This window comes from Hippocampus bargibanti, linkage group LG06, assembly GCF_051943395.1.
Source record: "Hippocampus bargibanti isolate YZ-2025 linkage group LG06, ASM5194339v1, whole genome shotgun sequence".
In the NCBI taxonomy this organism is placed as follows: domain Eukaryota; kingdom Metazoa; phylum Chordata; class Actinopteri; order Syngnathiformes; family Syngnathidae; genus Hippocampus; species Hippocampus bargibanti.
The window spans coordinates 6847014-6866157 of record NC_142739.1 but is presented as its reverse complement, the minus strand read 5'-3'; the positions used below and the strand labels follow the sequence as shown (position 1 = coordinate 6866157).

Here is a 19144-nt window from a genome sequence, read left to right as displayed (position 1 = left end):
GCCAAGTCGTCTTGCCTTGCTCGAGAATCAAAACAATGGCTTCAGATTCGCAGAAGATGTTTTCTTGTTACTCATCCAGTTATGAATATGATTCAAATAGTTCTGAAGAGGAAAGCCTAAATGTTTGCAATTGATTCAAGGAGTCCTCCCATATCAATTCGAGCCGTCAAGGACAGCAATGTAGCACCCAGAAAATGCAGAAGATTGCGCCCAAGCTCCGTTGGAAATGGGCTGATTTGTCAGCTGGGAATTTGTGTCAGCGAATATCAAATAGTTGTCTTGGTGCAACACACAACGATTCACCATGGCGTTATTTATGTGTTTTCCTTCTAATTGCGCCATCAACACGGATCAACACGAAGTTTTCAGACCAAACAAAGTACCCAAAATGCATTGTATGTCGCTTTCTCGGTCAGGGGCGGTCCAAACGTGACGTCACATGGGGATCGTCATCAACTCGAAAACAAGACTTCATGAATATTCAGCGCAAGTCTTAAAACGTAAACTATAGCTATATGCTGTGGAATCTTTATAAAATACGCTCAGTCGAAGTCATTTGAAGTGATTTTATAAATTATGGACATAACTTGTTCAGAGTATTTCCGGCCCAAACACTCCCTCCAAATGCTCCTGGCCCAGCCCCTCTGTCAAATTTTAGAACCCAATGCGGCCCGCGAGTCAAAAAGTTTGCCCACCCTTGGTCTAGCCTCTCTGACTTTCTCTCCAAAGCCTCTAATGTGAGTTGTCCCTCTAATGTACTCATTCCTGATCCTGTCCAACCTTGTCACTCCCAAAGAAAACCTCAACATCCTCAGCTCTGCTACCTCCAGCTGTGCTTCCTGTCTATTCTTCAGTGGCACCGTCTCCAGTCCACATATCATGGCTGGTCTCACCACCGTTTTAGACACCTTTCCTTTCATCTGAGCAGAAACCCTTTTACCACACATCACACCTGACATTTTTCTCCAACCGTTCCAGCCTGCCTGGACACGCTTCTTCACCTCTTTTCCAGACTCTCCATCAATCCATTTTCTGATCCACTTAATCCTCACAAGAGATTTCTGTATCTCTGTGAATGTTAGTCATATACTTTTTTGTGTTAATGCAAGCTACATCATATACTGTACATCATCTTGCTTTCTCACAAAGTATTAAAACATCTACAATACCATGGAAAGAAAATATATATGCATTTTGGGAATACTTTCCGCGGGCCGGTAGACGAGTGGTTAAGTACGAAACAGAAACACGGCATCACAATGCAGAGGTCGTGAGTTCAAGACCCGGTCGGGGCTGCCTGTGAGGAGTTTGCATGTTCTCCCCAGGCCTGCATGGGTTTTTCTACTGGTCCTCCGGTTTCCTCCCACATTCCAAAAACACTCAAAATTGGTTGAAAACTCAAAATTGTCCCGAAGTGAGAGTCTGAGTGTGAATGGCAGCCAATTTAGGGTGTTCCCTGCCTTGTGCCCGAAGAGGGCTGGGATATGCTCCAGAACCCCCTGCGACCCGAATGACGATTAAGCGGTCAGAAAATTGGATGGATGGAATAGATTGCATAAATCAGAGATGAGTTGATGGGGAGTCAATGTCTCCAGGCATCATATGTAAACAAATGAAATGTGTTGAAAAATGTGTGTCCTATTTTGGCACAGTCTCTCAGGGACCCTAGCCAGGGTGTCGTAAGTAGCAGAGCAGCTCGATCACTGCGATCTATTGAAAGTCATCCCTCGATCCAAACTTTTATTTGGATCGATGCGACTGCATGAAGAGAAGTTGATTTTCAAGAATATGTATAATGTTTTGAATAGCCTTCTCAAATTTGTAGGAAAATTGTTGTGTTTTCCTCATTGCTAACTGTTCATATCTCAGTCTACTGGGCTAATATCCAGCAGTGCACTTGTGGCATCACCGTTGCGCACCGCAGCTTTAATGTCTTTCAATTCCTTGATCTCCTTGATGTGCGTCTCACCCTGACGCATATCACACGCTTTAAAATGGTATAAAAGCAGCTGTCGTGGGACAGAGCGAATCAGGCTCATCTCGGACTCACAGACTCAAAGAGACTTGCAAAGATCCGCACAGGCACGCCCGGCTCAAGCCGGGCGTCGACTCCACGCCGCGATCAAGCTCTGCGTGTCACCTGCCTCGGAGATCTGACAACGAACCTACTTACAAATAAAGAGAAACATCAAACTCTTTACACTCGATCATGAACTCTGTAGCAAATTAAAAAAGAACAACACAATCAACTCTATCAAGGGGACTCAGCATGCTTACTAAGTTTTGCTACTATCAATATCATAGAAGCCCTACGAGAGAAACTTGCATTTGACATGTGAAACTTCCATAAAAGAAGCACACACAGCACGCAGTAAATCATTGTTATTGACAGAAAAGCAAACTGCTGCAAGGACGCGCGCACACACACGGACATGCACGCGCGCGCACACACACACACACACACACACACACACACACACACACACACACACACACACACACACACACACACACACACACACACACAAACACAAGCACACGCACACATGCAAACATGCGCGCACACATACAACACACGCACACTTACACACAGACACACGTACACACACTCACACAAACACACACGCACAATTGAAATGAAAGTCACACGCATCAAGTAGCCTCATAACATCAACTCTCAATGGGCCGATTAACCTCAAACTAATCACGTGTATAACATCCAAACCTGACACGTAGTACCTTGACAATTCTCACAAACAAACAAACACTGTGAAAGAATGTATTTGTGTAAACTGATGTAAATGATCAATTCAGAAGCAGGAATCTTACATGGCAACACAACAAAAGAAAGAACTAAAAGAAACAAATCAGTATTAAAAAAGGTGCAAATCATAGTGAAAATTGATGCTGTGTTTTTAGACAACAATAAAATAAACAAGTAGAAAAAATGCTGACTATTGGATATATTGGTGGAAAACACTGTGCTCATGTCACTTTTCTCCAAAAACTAGGATATGAGGGAGTACACTACACTGCACTCAGGTTGAACTTATTCTGGTTTCTATCTTTAGCAACTTGCGTTTTTGCATTTTTGCAAGCACGATGTTTCTTCAAATTAAATTGGTACGGGTGTGAGAATAAATAGAATGATGAATAATACGCATACAACTGAGAAATAAAAGATTGCTCTCATCACTGCACAGGAAATACCATCACGCTGCGTGTTGTTCAAGTACAAAAGCTTTGCAACTTTCTGTCGAGTTCGAGAAAAATAATAAATGGCTAGAGCTGTGTTGTGAGATTTTTATACGGTGTATATCGAGTTGTTTACCTGCTCGCGTGTTCTTCTGCCACCTAGTGGTGATTAATAACAGGAAACATTTGTAACGTGAAAATGGATTCTGCCCGATGCTATTTGACGTGCGCATTCGCCAACTCAAACTAAAACAGAAAATTACTGCGTGAGCTCTGCACAGCCATGACGAAATGAAGAGAGGCATAGTTAATTGTAAACACACAAGAACAGAATCATGACAAAAACAACTGCCTTTTCAGAATACTTGGACGACAGTACCACTCATAACATATATCTATGATGCAATGAGAGAGAATAAAATATCTACATTTCAGACATTTTTTGGTGGATTTGTGGCGTCACACGTGTGTATGATTTTGAAGTGCGCCTTTCAACCCTTTCATGTCTTTCAATTCCTTGATCTCCTTGATGTGCGTCTCACCCTGATGCATAGCACACGCGAGACAGCCATCAGGATTTTTTTTCTCTAATCCTCCTCAGCCCAATCAACTCTCCAAATGGAAAGAACCAGATTTCCCAGCCGCCCGTGAACCCGGCATCTTCACAGCAAGACCCCTCGAGCCGAGCTCCCGATGGGCCGCCACCACCCGTGGGCGCCCCGACCCCACCGTGAAACCTGCCGCACCCTGATGGCCGACATCGTCCAATTCACCTGGCGACTCTGCAACTAGCTGCATCGTATATGTGCACGATCGCACATCGTCGGACATCGCTTATGTCCACGATCGGACATCGTATATGTCCACGATCGGACATCGTCGGACATCGCTTATGTCTACGATCGGATTTCGGGAAGACGCTTCATGGCCGACACGGCCGCCGACGTCAGCGTGCTTCCTCAGCGTCCTGCAGAGCGCCATGGCAGCGCGATCATCGCCACCGTCGCCGATTACCGGCCTGTCGTGCCCGGCATCATGGCCAACCCCACGCACCTTCGTCCTCACAATCCCTCATCGATTCTCCGACTTGACCGATCCCAGCCGAACAACTCACGGTGAGAAGACCTTCCGGCATCGACTGGACGGCCGCGAGGAAAGTTTCCATCGATCGACTCAAACTGGCAGTCGTAGAGCACTCTTTGCCGTGCTCCCGTACAACGACTTCAGGCACCACGAAACTTCCTTGGTAACCACCCCACCGACGCCTGCCATGCCCGGTGACCGTCATCTTGCCTGGCCTCACCATGTCGCAGAATGACTTTTGTTTTTATTTATTTTACCTTCATCGCTTTCACCGACGGATCCAGGAGGGGAGCCCTGTGGCGTCACACGTGTGTATGATTTTGAAGTGCGCCTTTCAACCCTTTCATGTCTTTCAATTCCTTGATCTCCTTGATGTGCGTCTCACCCTGATGCATAGTACACGCTTGAAAATTGTATAAAAGGAGCTGTCGCGGGACAGAGAGATAGGGCGAACCACGGGGCAGAATCATTTCAGACTCATCTCGGACTCACAGCCTCAAAGAGACACAGCTCGCAGAGACCTGCTCAGCATCGCACGGAGTCTCACAGCACGACTTGCTCGACTCCACGGCGCGATCAAGCTCTGCGCGTCACCTGCCTGGGAGATCTGACAACGAACCTACTTACAAATAAAGAGAATCATCAAACTCTTTAGATTCAGATTCCAGTCATTTCCAGGAAATTCAGTCTTATAAATTAATTCCCATGAATTCAACCATTTAGAATATTAATTGTGTGTTTGTATATATGTGACGGGTGTCACAACAGTGACTGTCTTCATCTACACAATGCTGCCGTCTTAATGAGACCAGACGCGTGGATGTGTCTTTTTATTTCTTTTCAGAAGGGCAGTAGGGATGGGCGAAGTCGCATGGGTTTCGTCTTGTGATTAACATGAATCTCCTCCAGATTGTTCTCAATATGCAAAACATTGTAGATAACAAAACAGAATGAACAAAGTGTGATCTTATAGTGGTTATTTACAGAAACAGAGAATACAACACAAGTTCTCTGTTATTTACATGATGTCACTGGACGCATCATAGCCGGAGACTCGGCAGAACACGCGGTGCGCTTGTAATGGCGCAGAGTTCAACCCGCCACGAACACTCACGGGCAAATGAAACGCGACACAAGAAACTAAATATTGTTCAATAAAAATGAAATGAAACAATGATTACCTGCAACACAGTATGGCAGAAGGGATGGGTGAAGTCGCATGGGTTTCGTCTTGTGATTAACTGCGCAACAGAAAGCACTATGAAGCAGTGACGTGCAGTCAGGGGAGGCAGGTGAGGCTGTGCCTCACCTGTCATCATGGAAATATCAAATGACAAAATAAATTAAACTGTTATATTTATTTAGTGATTTGTACTTTAACGTTCTTTTCGATTTAACTTCACCATTTTTTGATTTTTTTTTCAAAATCGCTGAATTTTCACATTTACCGTTCAAATACTAAGTGGAGACGAGCGGTGAGGCAGCAGCCAGCTGAGCCTCACCATAGATTGCACAATCACTATGCTAACTATGCTGGCTTGCTCTGCAGTGAAACCGAATTGCTGTCCCTCTGCATATCACTATTAAAGTGTTCAAAAGCTTTTAGTATATGAACTAAATTTCTACATTTTAGCTGGTGTATATAATGTACAGTCACTGTACATTATAAACGCTACTACAGTGTTTATTTTATTTTATTTTATTTTTATCAAAACTGTGCAGAGGTGAGGCACACAGTTCTCCTGCCTTATGACATGCGCTGGTGATTAGAGATTCTTCTTGTGACTCCTCGGCTGCAGAATAATAGAATTTGTGACAGCAAGCTACAGTAAACAGTTAGCAAGTTAAGTGCAACCATCCAGTAATTTTTTTCGTGTTGCTTGGCCTTATTTTCAGAATGGTGGATTAAATATCTATATTGAAAGAATTTTCTAAACTGGATTTTCAATCGAAGCAGGAGATAATAATTAAAGCCACCTTCGTTCTGTCGTGGGCTGCTCGCTGGACTCTCTAGAGGAGGTGGGCAACAGACGGACGCTAGCTAAACAAAAAGCTATGACGGACAGCCCCTCCCACCCCCTCCTGCCCATCCTGACAGCTCTGGGTAGCTCCTTTAGCCAGAGACTACTACACCCGCGCTGCAAGAAGGAGAGGTACCGCCGCTCGTTCCTACCGACTGCTGTCAGGCTTCACAATTCCCAATGATCACATGTGAAAAAAAAATAAAAATAAAATAAAAAATAAAAATTAAAAAAAACTGGACACTTGTAAATATGGGTTGTTGCAATATATCTAAATGCATTTCTTGATTCTGCACTATGTACAGTCTTGTTTATAGAATGGTTTTTGCACATCTACATTTGCACAGTATACAGTTGACATTTTTATTTTGTTATGCTTAGAATATCTTGTTTTCTATCCTTTCACTCCCACCCCAACCCCATCCCTCTTCAATTGCTGCTGTGGACTGCAAATTTCCCCATTGCGGGACGAATAAAGGTATTCCGATTCTGATTCTGATAAAGGAAGACCAAGACCGGACTGTATAGCTCACAAACGGTGAGGGATGAATGTAAATCTCCTGGACAGCTTCTCAGCGTTTTGGCCAAGAAGGATCTCATTGAAACTATTCCTGAAGCGACAACGTTGCTCTAGCTTGTGCTCACTGTTCCAGCTACTACATCAGTGGAGCGGTCATTCTCAGCACAAAAGACTGAAAACATAGAGTCGGAACAGGACTGATCAAGGACGACTTTCTTCACTGGCAGTGATCTCCATTGAGACAGAGAGACTTGGACTTCATTTATAAGTAAAGGTAACACGATAATAACGTTTTTTAAATTCTTTTTTTCTATGCTACAGTTTGTATCCAGTATATAAAGAATGCTGACATGACAATTGAAACAAAACACGTTAACTGTTGCCAATCAAATGGTGAATAAGCGACTCTGTGGAGTTCATATGTTTGGAAATCTGACTGTTGACGTCAGTGCCTCACCAGCCATGAACCTCACGGCACGTCACAGCTATGAAGCACATGTGCTTCAAAGTTCCACTCGACAAAACGTGAAGTAAATAATGACACAAAAAGTAATCTGTACTCGAAATGAATAAGGGAACTAATTATAACGCCATATAACACTAGACAGTACAAAAGGGGAAACAAAATAAGATATTGTCATGAAAATGCGCGTTAATCGAGACCATCAGAAAATTGCGACTCACCATGAATCTCCTCCAGATTGTTCTGGAAATTATGGACAGGACATGGTGCCACACTGTGCGCCGTTGCGTCACTTCCTTCATAATTTAATAATCTAAGTGCACAACTCCGTTACATATATACACACAAATACATGTCTATAAGTAAATTATAATTGGAAGTCATATTTGAATACTGTGAAAAATCCAGGTCACGGCCTAAGACTCACAACCGAGTTTGGGAAGGAGGGCACAAGGATTCCTTTGTGTATGTGTGTGTGTGTAGCTAGCTAGCTATTTATTAGCTTGCTAGCTTTCTATCTATTTGAGTTATTTACGGGTTGAGTGAACGCTGGCGTGTGTGGCTGCCGCTGCTCACCCACAGAAAAAAAACTCATCCTGTGACTGGAAAGTGACCTTTAGAGTTTTGAAAGGCACTTATAAATCAAATGTATTATTATTATTATTATTATTATTATTATTATTAATTGATTAAACTTCAACCGACTTGCCATGTTTCATCTATTTGGTGAATCTATTTATTATAAATCCAAATAAAATTGGATTGACATAACATTCTGGAATGCTGCTAAAATGTGACTGCTGTGAATCTGAATAACATGAGAGCTTTATCAGCACGAACATAAAACTTTTCCATGAAAGAATGTTCATCAAATGCTCAAATACTTGTAGTCTATGTTTTTTTTCGATTGTGTCGTTTAGAAAAACAAGTTGCTCAAACTCATCTTTTCCCCTACAAAAGGAATACTGGGGAATATTCTGTGCTGGAAGCATTTTCCTTCTGAATTGGCTTCAGCAATATAATTCCTCTGTTTTAAGATTACAGCACCGAGAACTTTCAGAAAGCCTTAAGACTGCACATCCTCTTTAAAACCGCTGTGCGGTGCACAGTGGAAGCCTCTCAGGCGAAACCCCTGTAGGAGCCACATAAAACTTGAGAAGCAATGATAAGTAAACAGGAACATTATATCTTGTTTGCTACAAAGACCCAGCTTCCCTAAATAGCATATGATTAACCCACAAAATTATACTCCCATTTAATTCCACATACAGGCAGGGTGTGTGTGTGTTGTGTGTGTGTGTATGCGCGTGTTTTTGAGCGCTTTTGTGATGGGTTGTTTGTCGAGAATTAAAACAAATAGATGAGGGTGAGAACAGACATTCTCTCCATGAGTCGTCACCTTACTGTGGTGGAGGGGTTTGTGTGTCCCAATGATCCTAGGACAGGGGTGGGCAATTAACTTTTATCAGGGGCCGCGTGAGAAACCTGAATTGTGTCAGATGCCCACCAACTTTCTTTCATTGTAAATTCTCATATTAAATATTTTGAATAGCTGGTACTGATAATCAGAAGAATAAAGCACTCTGTAAATATTTATATTAGGTTATGTGAAATTGTGGTGTATTGGTTAAATAAGAAAAAACAATTATTTAACCAGTGCAATTTATTTTTAACTTGTTAATCTCCAATCAAACAATAACTTGTAATGTTTTCCACCTCATGTTACCTCTTCAGTGAGAATAATCCAGTCTGTTCTGGGCTTGAACAAGGGCATTGAAATCTGGCGGAATGTCTGAAGTGGCTATCCGAAGGACAGCTGAGAGGTGGTCATCAGTCATAGAGGATCTGTGTTTGGATTTGTTGAACTTAGAATGTGTGTTCACAATGATAGGTAGATCCAAAGAGGACTAGGATCCTCTGAGCATGCCTCCTCAGGTGTGGAAAATTCTCCTCTTTGAGGGCGGAGTAAAAGTCCAGCAGTGAGACTGGCTTGAAGTGATCTGCCAGAAGTGTGTCAGACTGCAGATCAATGAGTTCCATCTGAACTTCACTTGGTGCATCATCCACACTGCAGTTGAAGGGAGAAGAAACCATGTGCATTTCACTATCAAGAGTTTTGAAATCTTGAAATCGCCTTGAAAACTGCATGCAATGCTTCTAACGTGGTTGAGTACTTTTGGAGGTGATCACCTGATCTTTTGGCTTCCTTAAGTGTTGGCAAGTGGGTCAGAATGTTGACCTTCACTTGGCTTGAGAGAAGCTGCAGTTTTCTCATTAAAGCCTTCACTGCACTGTACATCTCATGCACAAAAAGGCCCTTGCTCTGCATTTTGACATTTAGTTTGTTCATTAGTGCAGTCACATCATCAGCGAATCCGAGGTCTGCCAACCAGTCGTTATCTGAAAGTTCTGGGACGTCATGACCTTTCTGAATACAGAACTCCTGAATCTGGTCTCTCAGGTCCCAGACACTTTTCAGAACCTTGCCAAGGCTGAGCCACCTAACAGTGCAGTGATAGCTTATATCACCATGTTCAGCCTCATTTTCCTCCAACAAAGCAACAAACTGTCTGTGATTTAAAGCTCTCGCTCTGATGAAATTAACTATTTTAGTGACAGCATCAACGACATGTTTCATTTTTAACACTGTCTTACACAACACTTCCTGGTGTATGATACAATGCAAAAATGTCAATTTCTGATCAGGGTTCATTTCTGTCACTTTATCCTGCATTCTCTTTAAAAGTCCAACATTTTTCCCGGTTAGATTTGCACAACCATCTGTTGTCACACCTGCAAGCTTGTCCCATTTCAGTCCTAACATGGCCATACATGCATTTACCTCTCATTACCAGTGGTTGTCCCTTTTATTGACTGCATGGCTGCCAACTCCTCCGTGATTTGAAAGTCTGTGGTTATCCCACGTAAGAAGATGAGCAGCTGGGCGGTGTCACGTACATCGCAGCTCTGATCCAAAGCCAGAGAAAAAAAGTCAAAGTCGGCCGCTATGTTCTTCAGCTGAAGCTCTAAGTTTCACGCGATGTCCTCAATCCGCCTCGTTACAGTGCGTCAGAAGAGTGAAACGTTCTCAAACGCGCCCTTTTTCTCTGGGCACATCAGCGCAGCAGAGTCCAATAAACACTCCTGAAGAAACTCTCCGTCGGAAAATGCCCTACTTTTTCTGGCGATTTTGTGAGAAATGACATAACTTGTCCTGACGGCTGCATCTCTGGGAGTGTGAAGTTTAGTGAAACATCCTTGTTGGGTTTGTAGTTTTGCAAGCAATGCATCAGACACCCTTGCACGCTCTTCACCAGACAGATTTCTGTATTTATCTTCATGCTTGGTCGTGTAGTGGCGATTCAAATTATATTCTTTAAACACAGCAACCTGTGTACCACAGACTAAGCACACTGCTTTACCTTTAATTTCTGTAAAGAAATATTTTGCAGTCCATGTCTTGTGGAAAATACGGCATTCGTTATCAACTTTTCTTTTCTTGGGGTGTGCCGACATATTGAGCCTTGAGGATAACCTGGCGAACAGAATCGCCTTCACTCACTTCCGTGTATACACGTAAGACTCTCGCGTATATACACGTAAGACGTAGAGTCTACGTCGTGCATACGTAATGACCTAACACTTTTCAAAATAAAAGTTAAATCATTTATTTGTTTAATTTATGGCGTTTATGATTGGCCTCACGCGGGCCGGACAGGGACGTACAAAGGGCCAGATGTCGCCCACGGGCCGTAATATGCCCAGGTCTGTCCTAGGAGCTGTCTGGGGCTTTATGCCCCTGGTAGGGTCACCCATGGTAAACAGATCCTGGGTGAGGGACCAGACAAAGTACGACTCAGAAAACCCCATATGAAGAAAAACACAAATGGATTTGGTTTTCCCTTGCACGGACGCGGGTCCCCGGGGCCCCTCTCTGGAGCCAGGCCTGGAGATGGGACTCGTTGGCGAGCGCCTGGTTGCCGGGCCTACACCGATGGGGCCCGGTCGGGCTCAGCCCGAAGAGGAAACGTGGGCCCCCCTTCTTAAGGGCTCACCACCCATGGGAAGGGCCAGAGGGGTCGGGTGCATTGTGAGCTGGGCGGCAGCCAAAGGCGGTCCGACCCTCGACTGCAGAAGCTAGCTCTTGGGAAGTGGAATGTCACCTCTCTTACAGGGAAGGAGCCTGAGCTGGTGCACGAGGTCGAAAACTTAGTGTCCCCTGCCTAGTTCCCGGAGACGGCCCGGATAGGCTCCCCAGGGACCCTAATGAGGCTAAGGCGGTCTGGAAAATGGATGGATGGATTTGTAATTAGTCTATTGACTTTTCACTTTTCATGTGAAAGATGCAGCACCCTATGGTCTTTTTATGGCACAAAAACACTTTAGACGAGTGGAATCAGGAACTGCACCCATTTGTATGTTGTTTGTTTGCAACACACACATGGACAATATTATAGTTAATATTTGTCCCTAAACGGCGATGCTATTCACAGTCCAGCTTTGGTTTGTTGCCTCAGTGGCTTAAGCGATGAGCATGGACCCTCCTCGGGATGGCAGAATTTTTTAGGACGAGTAGATCCTCCATGCAGTTTGGATCATCTCCCATGTACAACATTTGTTTTAATCACACCTGCTTGGCATGTCTCCTCTCCAACTTTAAATCACCAGTAATGGCGATCTTGCCTCTTTATGTGCACACACAAGCTGGAAAAAAATGGTGTCGGTGCACCAATTGTAAAAAATGTGCAATAACATGGTAGTGTGTGATTTGTGTGCAATTTCTGGTTCGACAAATGTTTGCAATGCATGATTAAAATATATCAAAATAAAAGTGTCATTTTAAGCTCTTCAACATTATTTTTCAAAGGTAAACTCATTTCTGAGTACTGTAAATTCCGGTACTTTTTTTCCAAACTTTCAACCCTGCGGCTTATTCAGAGATGCGGCCAATTTATGTATTTTTTCTAACTCCCGCCAGGGGCCCTCGAGTAGAAAAGGTAAGATTAAGACCGGTGGAATATATGCGTCGAGGAAGACTGCAACTTTTTGTCTTGTGCATGAATTAAATTAGGGTAAACATACCCTCATCATGGAAAATACAAAAAAAAAAGGCGTATGACACAGCTTTCAAACTAAAAGCAATTTAGCTGTCCAATAAAGAAGGAAACAGAGCTGCTGCACGTAAACTTGGCATAAATGAATCGATGGTGAGAGGCTGGAAACGGCAGCGGGAATAACTGGAGCAACGTCAGAGATATGACAGACAGACACCGTGGACAGAGACTCAGAACTAGAAAGATTGTCCCCACTGCCGGCAGGAGACGCAGTCATCAGATGACATATGTCTGAATTCTGCGCCCCTCTGCCAAGCTATTTATTGAGAGTATATGTAAATTAAAGTGATATATTAGTAAATCATAGTTTTCTTGATTTGCATACCACGCCTCTGGGCGTTCTGAGCAACAACAGATGTAAGCAATAAAACATATACACTCTAATTGGTTGTCTTTTCCATGAACTGATAAATTTGTAATCTGGCGCTTGTGCAGGATGTTTAAGCCGCAAATAACTTTGGTGGAAAAGGAGTATCTCAAGCCCTAAATTCTGTGCAAGGCCGCACCTTCTAGAATCTTGATGGAGACGATGGTTCACCTTGCCGTGTCTGTTTCACTCAGATTTACTGTGGCCATCTGCGCTTTGACTGTGGGCCCATTGTTTAGTTGGTTAGCAAAGCACGGCACTTTTAAACATGATAAATTATTATTCTCCATCAAACGTAAAAAGACGAAAAAAGCTTTCAGAGGTAATAAAAGCAGGTGGCCCGAACTGGAAAACATTCTAGAAGACTGGGTGAACACACAGAGAGCAGATGGTCGAGGTGTTTCGACTGTGCAGATCAGACTGAAAGCAATAACAATCGCCACAGAAAAGAAAATTCTGGATTGACAGCAAGAGAGAGGCTGAGGTAGTGTGTGACAACGTCTATACTAGACTGTTTCATTCCGACACTGAGGACGATGACTTGGATGGCTTCAGTTCAAAGGAGGAAGATGAACTCGGCTTACCGCGATTTTCACCAGTATGTTCTTTTACCAGACCTATTATACTGTGTTGCTAGCGTGTTGTTACCATGTTGCTACCGTTTCACTGCCGCGTCACAGGCATTAAAACTTTTAAAACGCTCTCTGTGTGCCGTCTTTCTTTGTAAATATATTTAGATGTTTTAATGTGGGCACATGCGGCTTATATACAGACGCGGCTTGTGTATGTACAAAATTGATTTTCCTCTAAAAATGTAGTGGGTGAGGCTTATAATCAGCTGCGCTCCATAGTCCGGAAATTACAGTACTTATCTAACCAGACTTTATTTTGGGGAAAATGAATTAAGTATAATACACCCAATTTGATCCATCTCAATGGGTTGCTCTTTTGGTCCTGTTTGTCGACTGACCATAATATCACGATGCCAAAGGGCTCAGGTATACAGAGACCATATAACATATTTTTGACTTTCCCTTTTAAGTTGAAAAAGTACCATTAATTTTAAGATGACCATGTGTGTGGTCATGTGTTGAAGATGGCCAGATGTTTTTGTCCCCAGTGTGTGCTGTTTTGAATGAAAAATTGGGCAGACTTTTTCAACTGTACTCTCTTTACCTTAGGACGACAAATTATTGAGGGAAGAATGAAGCTGCAAATTTTGACCTACGGTTGTTCTTTTGTCTGTCTGTCTTCCAGTGATTGTATGAGTTCGTCTCCAGACTCAACGGGTTCTTTTACCTGCGGACGTGTGCGTGCGTGTGTGTGAGTGTTTGTGTGTGTGAGTGTGCATGCATGTGCGTGTGTGAGAGTGTGTGTGTATTTTGCTATCGTGATGCAAACATGATCGATAAAACAGCACATTCTTTGTTTTAGTGCGTGTGCATGTGCATGTGTGTGTGTGTGTGTGTGTGTGTGTGTGTGTGTGTGTGTGTGTGTGTGTGTGTGTGTGTGTGTGTGTGTGTGTGTGTGTGTGTGTGTGTGCATCTCAGCAGGGGTTCTCCTGCTGCAGGACTGATGATTGGAGTGTCGGGCCTGGGTTTAGTTACTATGGTAACTGTTATACAGTATGCTTCCATTTCCCACCCTACCCCACCCCATCCGACACAAACGCATGTATACACACACAAACGCGTGTACACACACAAACACATGTCCACACACACACACACACACACACACACACACACACACACACACACACACACACACACACACACACACACACACACACACGTCTGTTCTCCATCCATTCATCCATCCATCTTCTGCCGCTTATCTGAGGTCGGGTCGCGGTCAGACTTCCCTCTCCTCAGCCACTTCTTCTAGCTCGTCCTGGCGTCCCCGGGGTCTCCTGCCAGTGGGGCATGCTTAGAATACCTCACCAGGGAGGCGTCCTGGGGGCATCCTAATCAGATGCCCGAGCCACCTCATCTGGCTCCTCTCGATGTGGAGGAGAAGTGGCTCGATTTTGAGCCCCTCCGCATGACCGAGCTTCTTACCTTATCTCTCAGGGAGCGCCCGGACACCCAACGTAGAAAGCTCATTTTGGCCGCTTGCATCCAGGATCTTGTTCTTTCGGAGACAACCCATAGCTCGTGACCATAGACGAGGGTTGGGACGTAGATCGACCGGTAGATTGAGAGCTTTGCTTTTTGGCTCAGCTCCTTCTTCACCACGACAGATCGGTACAAAGTCCGCATCACAGCAGACGCCACACCGATGCGCCTGTCGACCTCTCGCTCCCTTACACCTTCATTCGTGAACAAGACTCGCAAATACTTAAACTCCTCCACTTGAGGCAAAATCTCCTCTCCGACCCGGAAAGGGCACTTCACCCTTTTCCGACTGAGAACCATTGTCTCAGATTAGGAGGTGCTGATTCTCATCCCAGCCGCTTTACATTCGGCTGTGAAATGCTCAAGAGAGAGTTGGAGAGCTCCCCTTGAAGGCCCCGACAGTACCACATCATCTGCAAAAAGCAGAGATGTTATACTGAGGCCACCAAAAGGGAAACCTTCAACGCTTCGGCTGGGCCTAGAAATTCTGTCCATAAAGGTTATGAACAGAATCTGTGATAAAGGGCAGTTTTGGCGGAACCCAACCCTCACTGGAAATGATTTCGACTTATTGCAATGCGAACCAGACTCTGACATCGGTCGTATAGGGCCTGTATCAGGCGCTCCTGTACCCCATACTCCTTTCATCTACTGGGGTGAATCCCAACGTACAGGCGTCGAGCCGGGGGGCAATAAGTATGCCGACACCTGCTCTACGCCTCTCACCGTGGGCAAGTCCAGAGTGGAAGAGTGTCCAACCCCTTTCGAGAGGGCTGGTACCGGAACCCAGGCTGTGTGTGGAGGCAAGCCCAACATCGCAGTGTCGGCCAAGGAGGAAGCATGGCGAGAGAGAGAGAGAGAGAACTAGAAAAGGGAGAGCATTTATATGTGGCGCACAGTGTGTGACGCGATAGGATGTGACGTAATGTAGATGTGACATCATGTAAAGGAAGGCAGGATATGACGTATCAGGAAGTCCAAACGTAAACAAAGATTCTAAAGCGATGTTTAGAGATGTTAAGCAGATTCCTTACTTACAGACAGTGCATTGTCGGTGTTCAAATACCTGACATGTTTCGGCGACTACTTCCGCCTTCGATGTTTAGAGATGATTGTATGGCGAATTACCCCAACACAGGGTGTGCCCCCCACCCTCTCACTGCCTGAAGACAGCTGCAATAGGCTCCACCACCCTTGCCCTGTGACCCTGGTGAGGATAAAGTGATTTTGAAAATGAATGAAAATGATTCTATATAGTTTACAAAATCACACAATATAGAATCTTTGTCACAGTTTGCAAGGTGGTGGATGGTTGTGAATCCCAAAAGAGCAGGCAGGAGGGAAGAGCAGAGTGTATTTGACAAATAATATGAAATAAAGTCAACAGGAACAAAATCTAAAACATCAAAATCATCCAAACAGAAAAGTCCAAAGTATCAAAGAAAACCAAGAGTAAAGGTCTGCCAGGATCATACAAACCTGACAGGGTGCAGCAAACACATACAACGACATACAATGACCCGACCCCGAATGGTCGTGCTGTGAGTCCTTTTAACTGCCACTGATAAGGACGACCAACACCTGTGCAACTGAGGGCGGGGCCGTCAGCGCTATCTGTTGGTCGCCAACAAGAACGTGACAGTCTGCCACGGATTGGTACGACCAACACCTTTGTAGGTGCCGGCGGGGCCGACAGCGCCACCCGTTGGTCGCCAACCCGATCGTGACACTATGAAAAAAACAAAGTAGCAAACAACACTATGAGTAAAAGTATAACAAAATGGAACAAACCGGACAAGGTGAAACAAATACAATGAGCCGACACCGAATGGTCATGCCGGGAGTCCTTTTAACTGCCACTGTTTGAAACGACCAACACCTGGGAAGCTGCAGGCGGGGCATACAGCGCCACCCATTGGCCCCTAACCAGAACGTGACATTACCCCCCCGCCCCCTCAAGGACTGATTCCAGAAGTCCCAACAGTCTCCCAAAAGGCTCACCTCGCCAGGGAACAAGAAGTAGATGGCAACCCTTGCCTCTCCAGGAAATAAAAGGTGACGGCGGTGTCCTTCGCCTCACCGGGGAACGAGAAGGAGATGGCAACCCTTGCATCTCCAGGGAACATAAAAGAAAAGGTGACTGCGTCCTTCACCTCGCCGGGGAACAGAAAAGTGACGGCCTGATGGGAACGGGACTCGGCCTGGCATGGACGTGGACGTGGCACGGCTCATCGTGGATGTGAACGTGATTCAATTCACACAAACACACGACGAAGCATGGCTAAACGTGGATGTGCTCTGTCAGGCACAGAGTGGCACCCCGGACGGCCACATGGGACCAGGTTTTGGCCTGACGTGGACGTGGCACGGCTCGTTGTGGATGTGAATGTGACTCAATTCACACAAACACACGACAAAGCATGGCTCAACGTGGACATGCTCTGCCAGGCGCAGAGTGGCACCCCAGACGGCCACATGGGAACTGGTCTCGGCCTGATGTGGACGTGGTACGGCTCGTCGTGGATGTGAATGTGACTCTATTCACACGATCATGCGACAAAGCATGGCTCGACGTGCATGTGGCACTGTCAGGCACAGGGTGGAAATGAGACCAGCCCAGTGTACCTGCGGGATCTGGTGGTAGGTCGGGTCCTTTCGTCATGGTTTGCGAGGGGGTGGATGGTTGTGGATCAGAAAAAAACAAGCAGGAGGGAGGAGCAGGGTGTATTCGACAAATTGTATTAAATAAAAGCAGAAGGAACAAAATCTCAAAAAAACAAAGTAGCAAACAAAACAATGAGTGAAGGTATGACAAAATAGGACTAGTGATGGGTCCAGCGACACTGAGGCGTCGATGTGTGCGCCGAGCTTCCAGGGCAAACCCCGCGCGTACCGCTTTAAGAAAATCACGCGAGCACTACCGGAACCACTGTTGCTATGGGAACTGGCATGTTCCTTATGACATCATTGTTAACCTTTTGAGGATTACATCATCATTGCGTTGAAAGAAATACACCGAAACACTCACGATAGAATAGTTATAAATTACAACTTCTGGAGGTTCATATTGTATTAAATGTTCGGTAAGAAAATGCCAACAGTTTTCCCCCCCTTTATGGATTCCGTTCTCCGTCGCTGAATAATGACGTCGCAGGACATAATTAGGCTTTCTCGTCACGTAAACAATGTGATCTCCTTAGTTACGAGTCGGACATGGACTATTTGAGGGGGGGTTGCTTTTTCAGCACGGAAATCAAGTTTGGGTTGTATTTAATATTTAAGTACGCGTTCAAATATATTCTGAATGAACTGGCCGCTCAATATAATGTGACTTAAAAAAAGAGTAAATCGGCCCAGATTAAATGTTTGAACGCAAACCCGTACAGGGTTGCTCCTCATTATTGGTTTATGGCGTTAAATGGTTAAAAAAAAAGTACAATGAAATGTTTTGTATTTATATATGTATTTCTTTATTTACCTATTCACCAATGTATTTATTCATTTATTTCTTTATTTCTTTATTTATATATGTTTATTTGTGTATTTATCTATTTATTTTCCAGACTACGTACCTTGCCAAGATAAAAGTGTGTGTTGACAGATCAGTGTCAGATGACCCTGTCATATGTTTCCTGCAAGTCCATCAGGTGTCAATATTAAGCAACAGTTTTATGAATGTTGCTGTGCCAATGACCATTTTGTGTTTGGGAGCCTTTTACTGAGCGAGTTGCTTGTTCTGTAGCCACAAAGGGACATATGTCTTCTTGTGCCGGTCCCAAGCCCAGATAAATACAGAGGGTTGTGTCAGGAAGGGCATCCGACGTAAAAGTTTGGCCAAAACAAACATGCGGATCAAACCTCTAAAGATGGAGGACACTGATTTGCTGTGGCGACCCCTTGAAGGGAAAAGCCGAAATGAAAAGAAGATTCAGCAACACAGTGTCAATACAGTGTCATTACAGTGTGTCACTGTGTCGAAACGATACAGGATGCCTCATCTACCCATCACTAAACGGAACAAACCGGACAGGGTGAAACAAATACAATGACCAAACAAAGAATGGTCGTGGTTTAACTGCCACTGATTGAAACAACCAACACCTGTGAAACTGCAGGCAGGGTCGACAGCGCCACCTGTTGGTCGCCAACCAGAACGTGACAATCTTACTGATACGTCTGTGTAAGCTCTCAGTCGTACAGGAGTGGTCCATCGATGAGAAGGTTTCTTCAGCCGTCATCTGTACAAATTTGAAGGTTTCGGACA

General features: G+C 44.6%; 2 protein-coding genes across 2 annotated transcripts in view; both read right to left on the bottom strand.

Moving 5' to 3' along the window:
• Positions 1-19144, bottom strand: part of LOC148896273 (inactive serine/threonine-protein kinase ULK4-like) — a 43503-nt gene that overhangs the window by 14214 nt on the left and 10145 nt on the right. The window lies entirely within an intron of this gene.
• Positions 8995-12191, bottom strand: LOC148896274 (general transcription factor II-I repeat domain-containing protein 2A-like). The gene has a single exon (XM_088998967.1). It carries the CDS (start codon positions 10110-10112, stop codon positions 9390-9392), a length of 723 nt encoding a protein of 240 aa, XP_088855093.1. The 5' UTR covers positions 10113-12191; the 3' UTR covers positions 8995-9389.

Bases quoted from the DNA above. Each gene is read 5' to 3' on its own strand.
- LOC148896274 (XM_088998967.1), bottom strand. From the start codon at position 10,112: ATGGCCATGTTAGGACTGAAATGGGACAAGCTTGCAGGTGTGACAACA.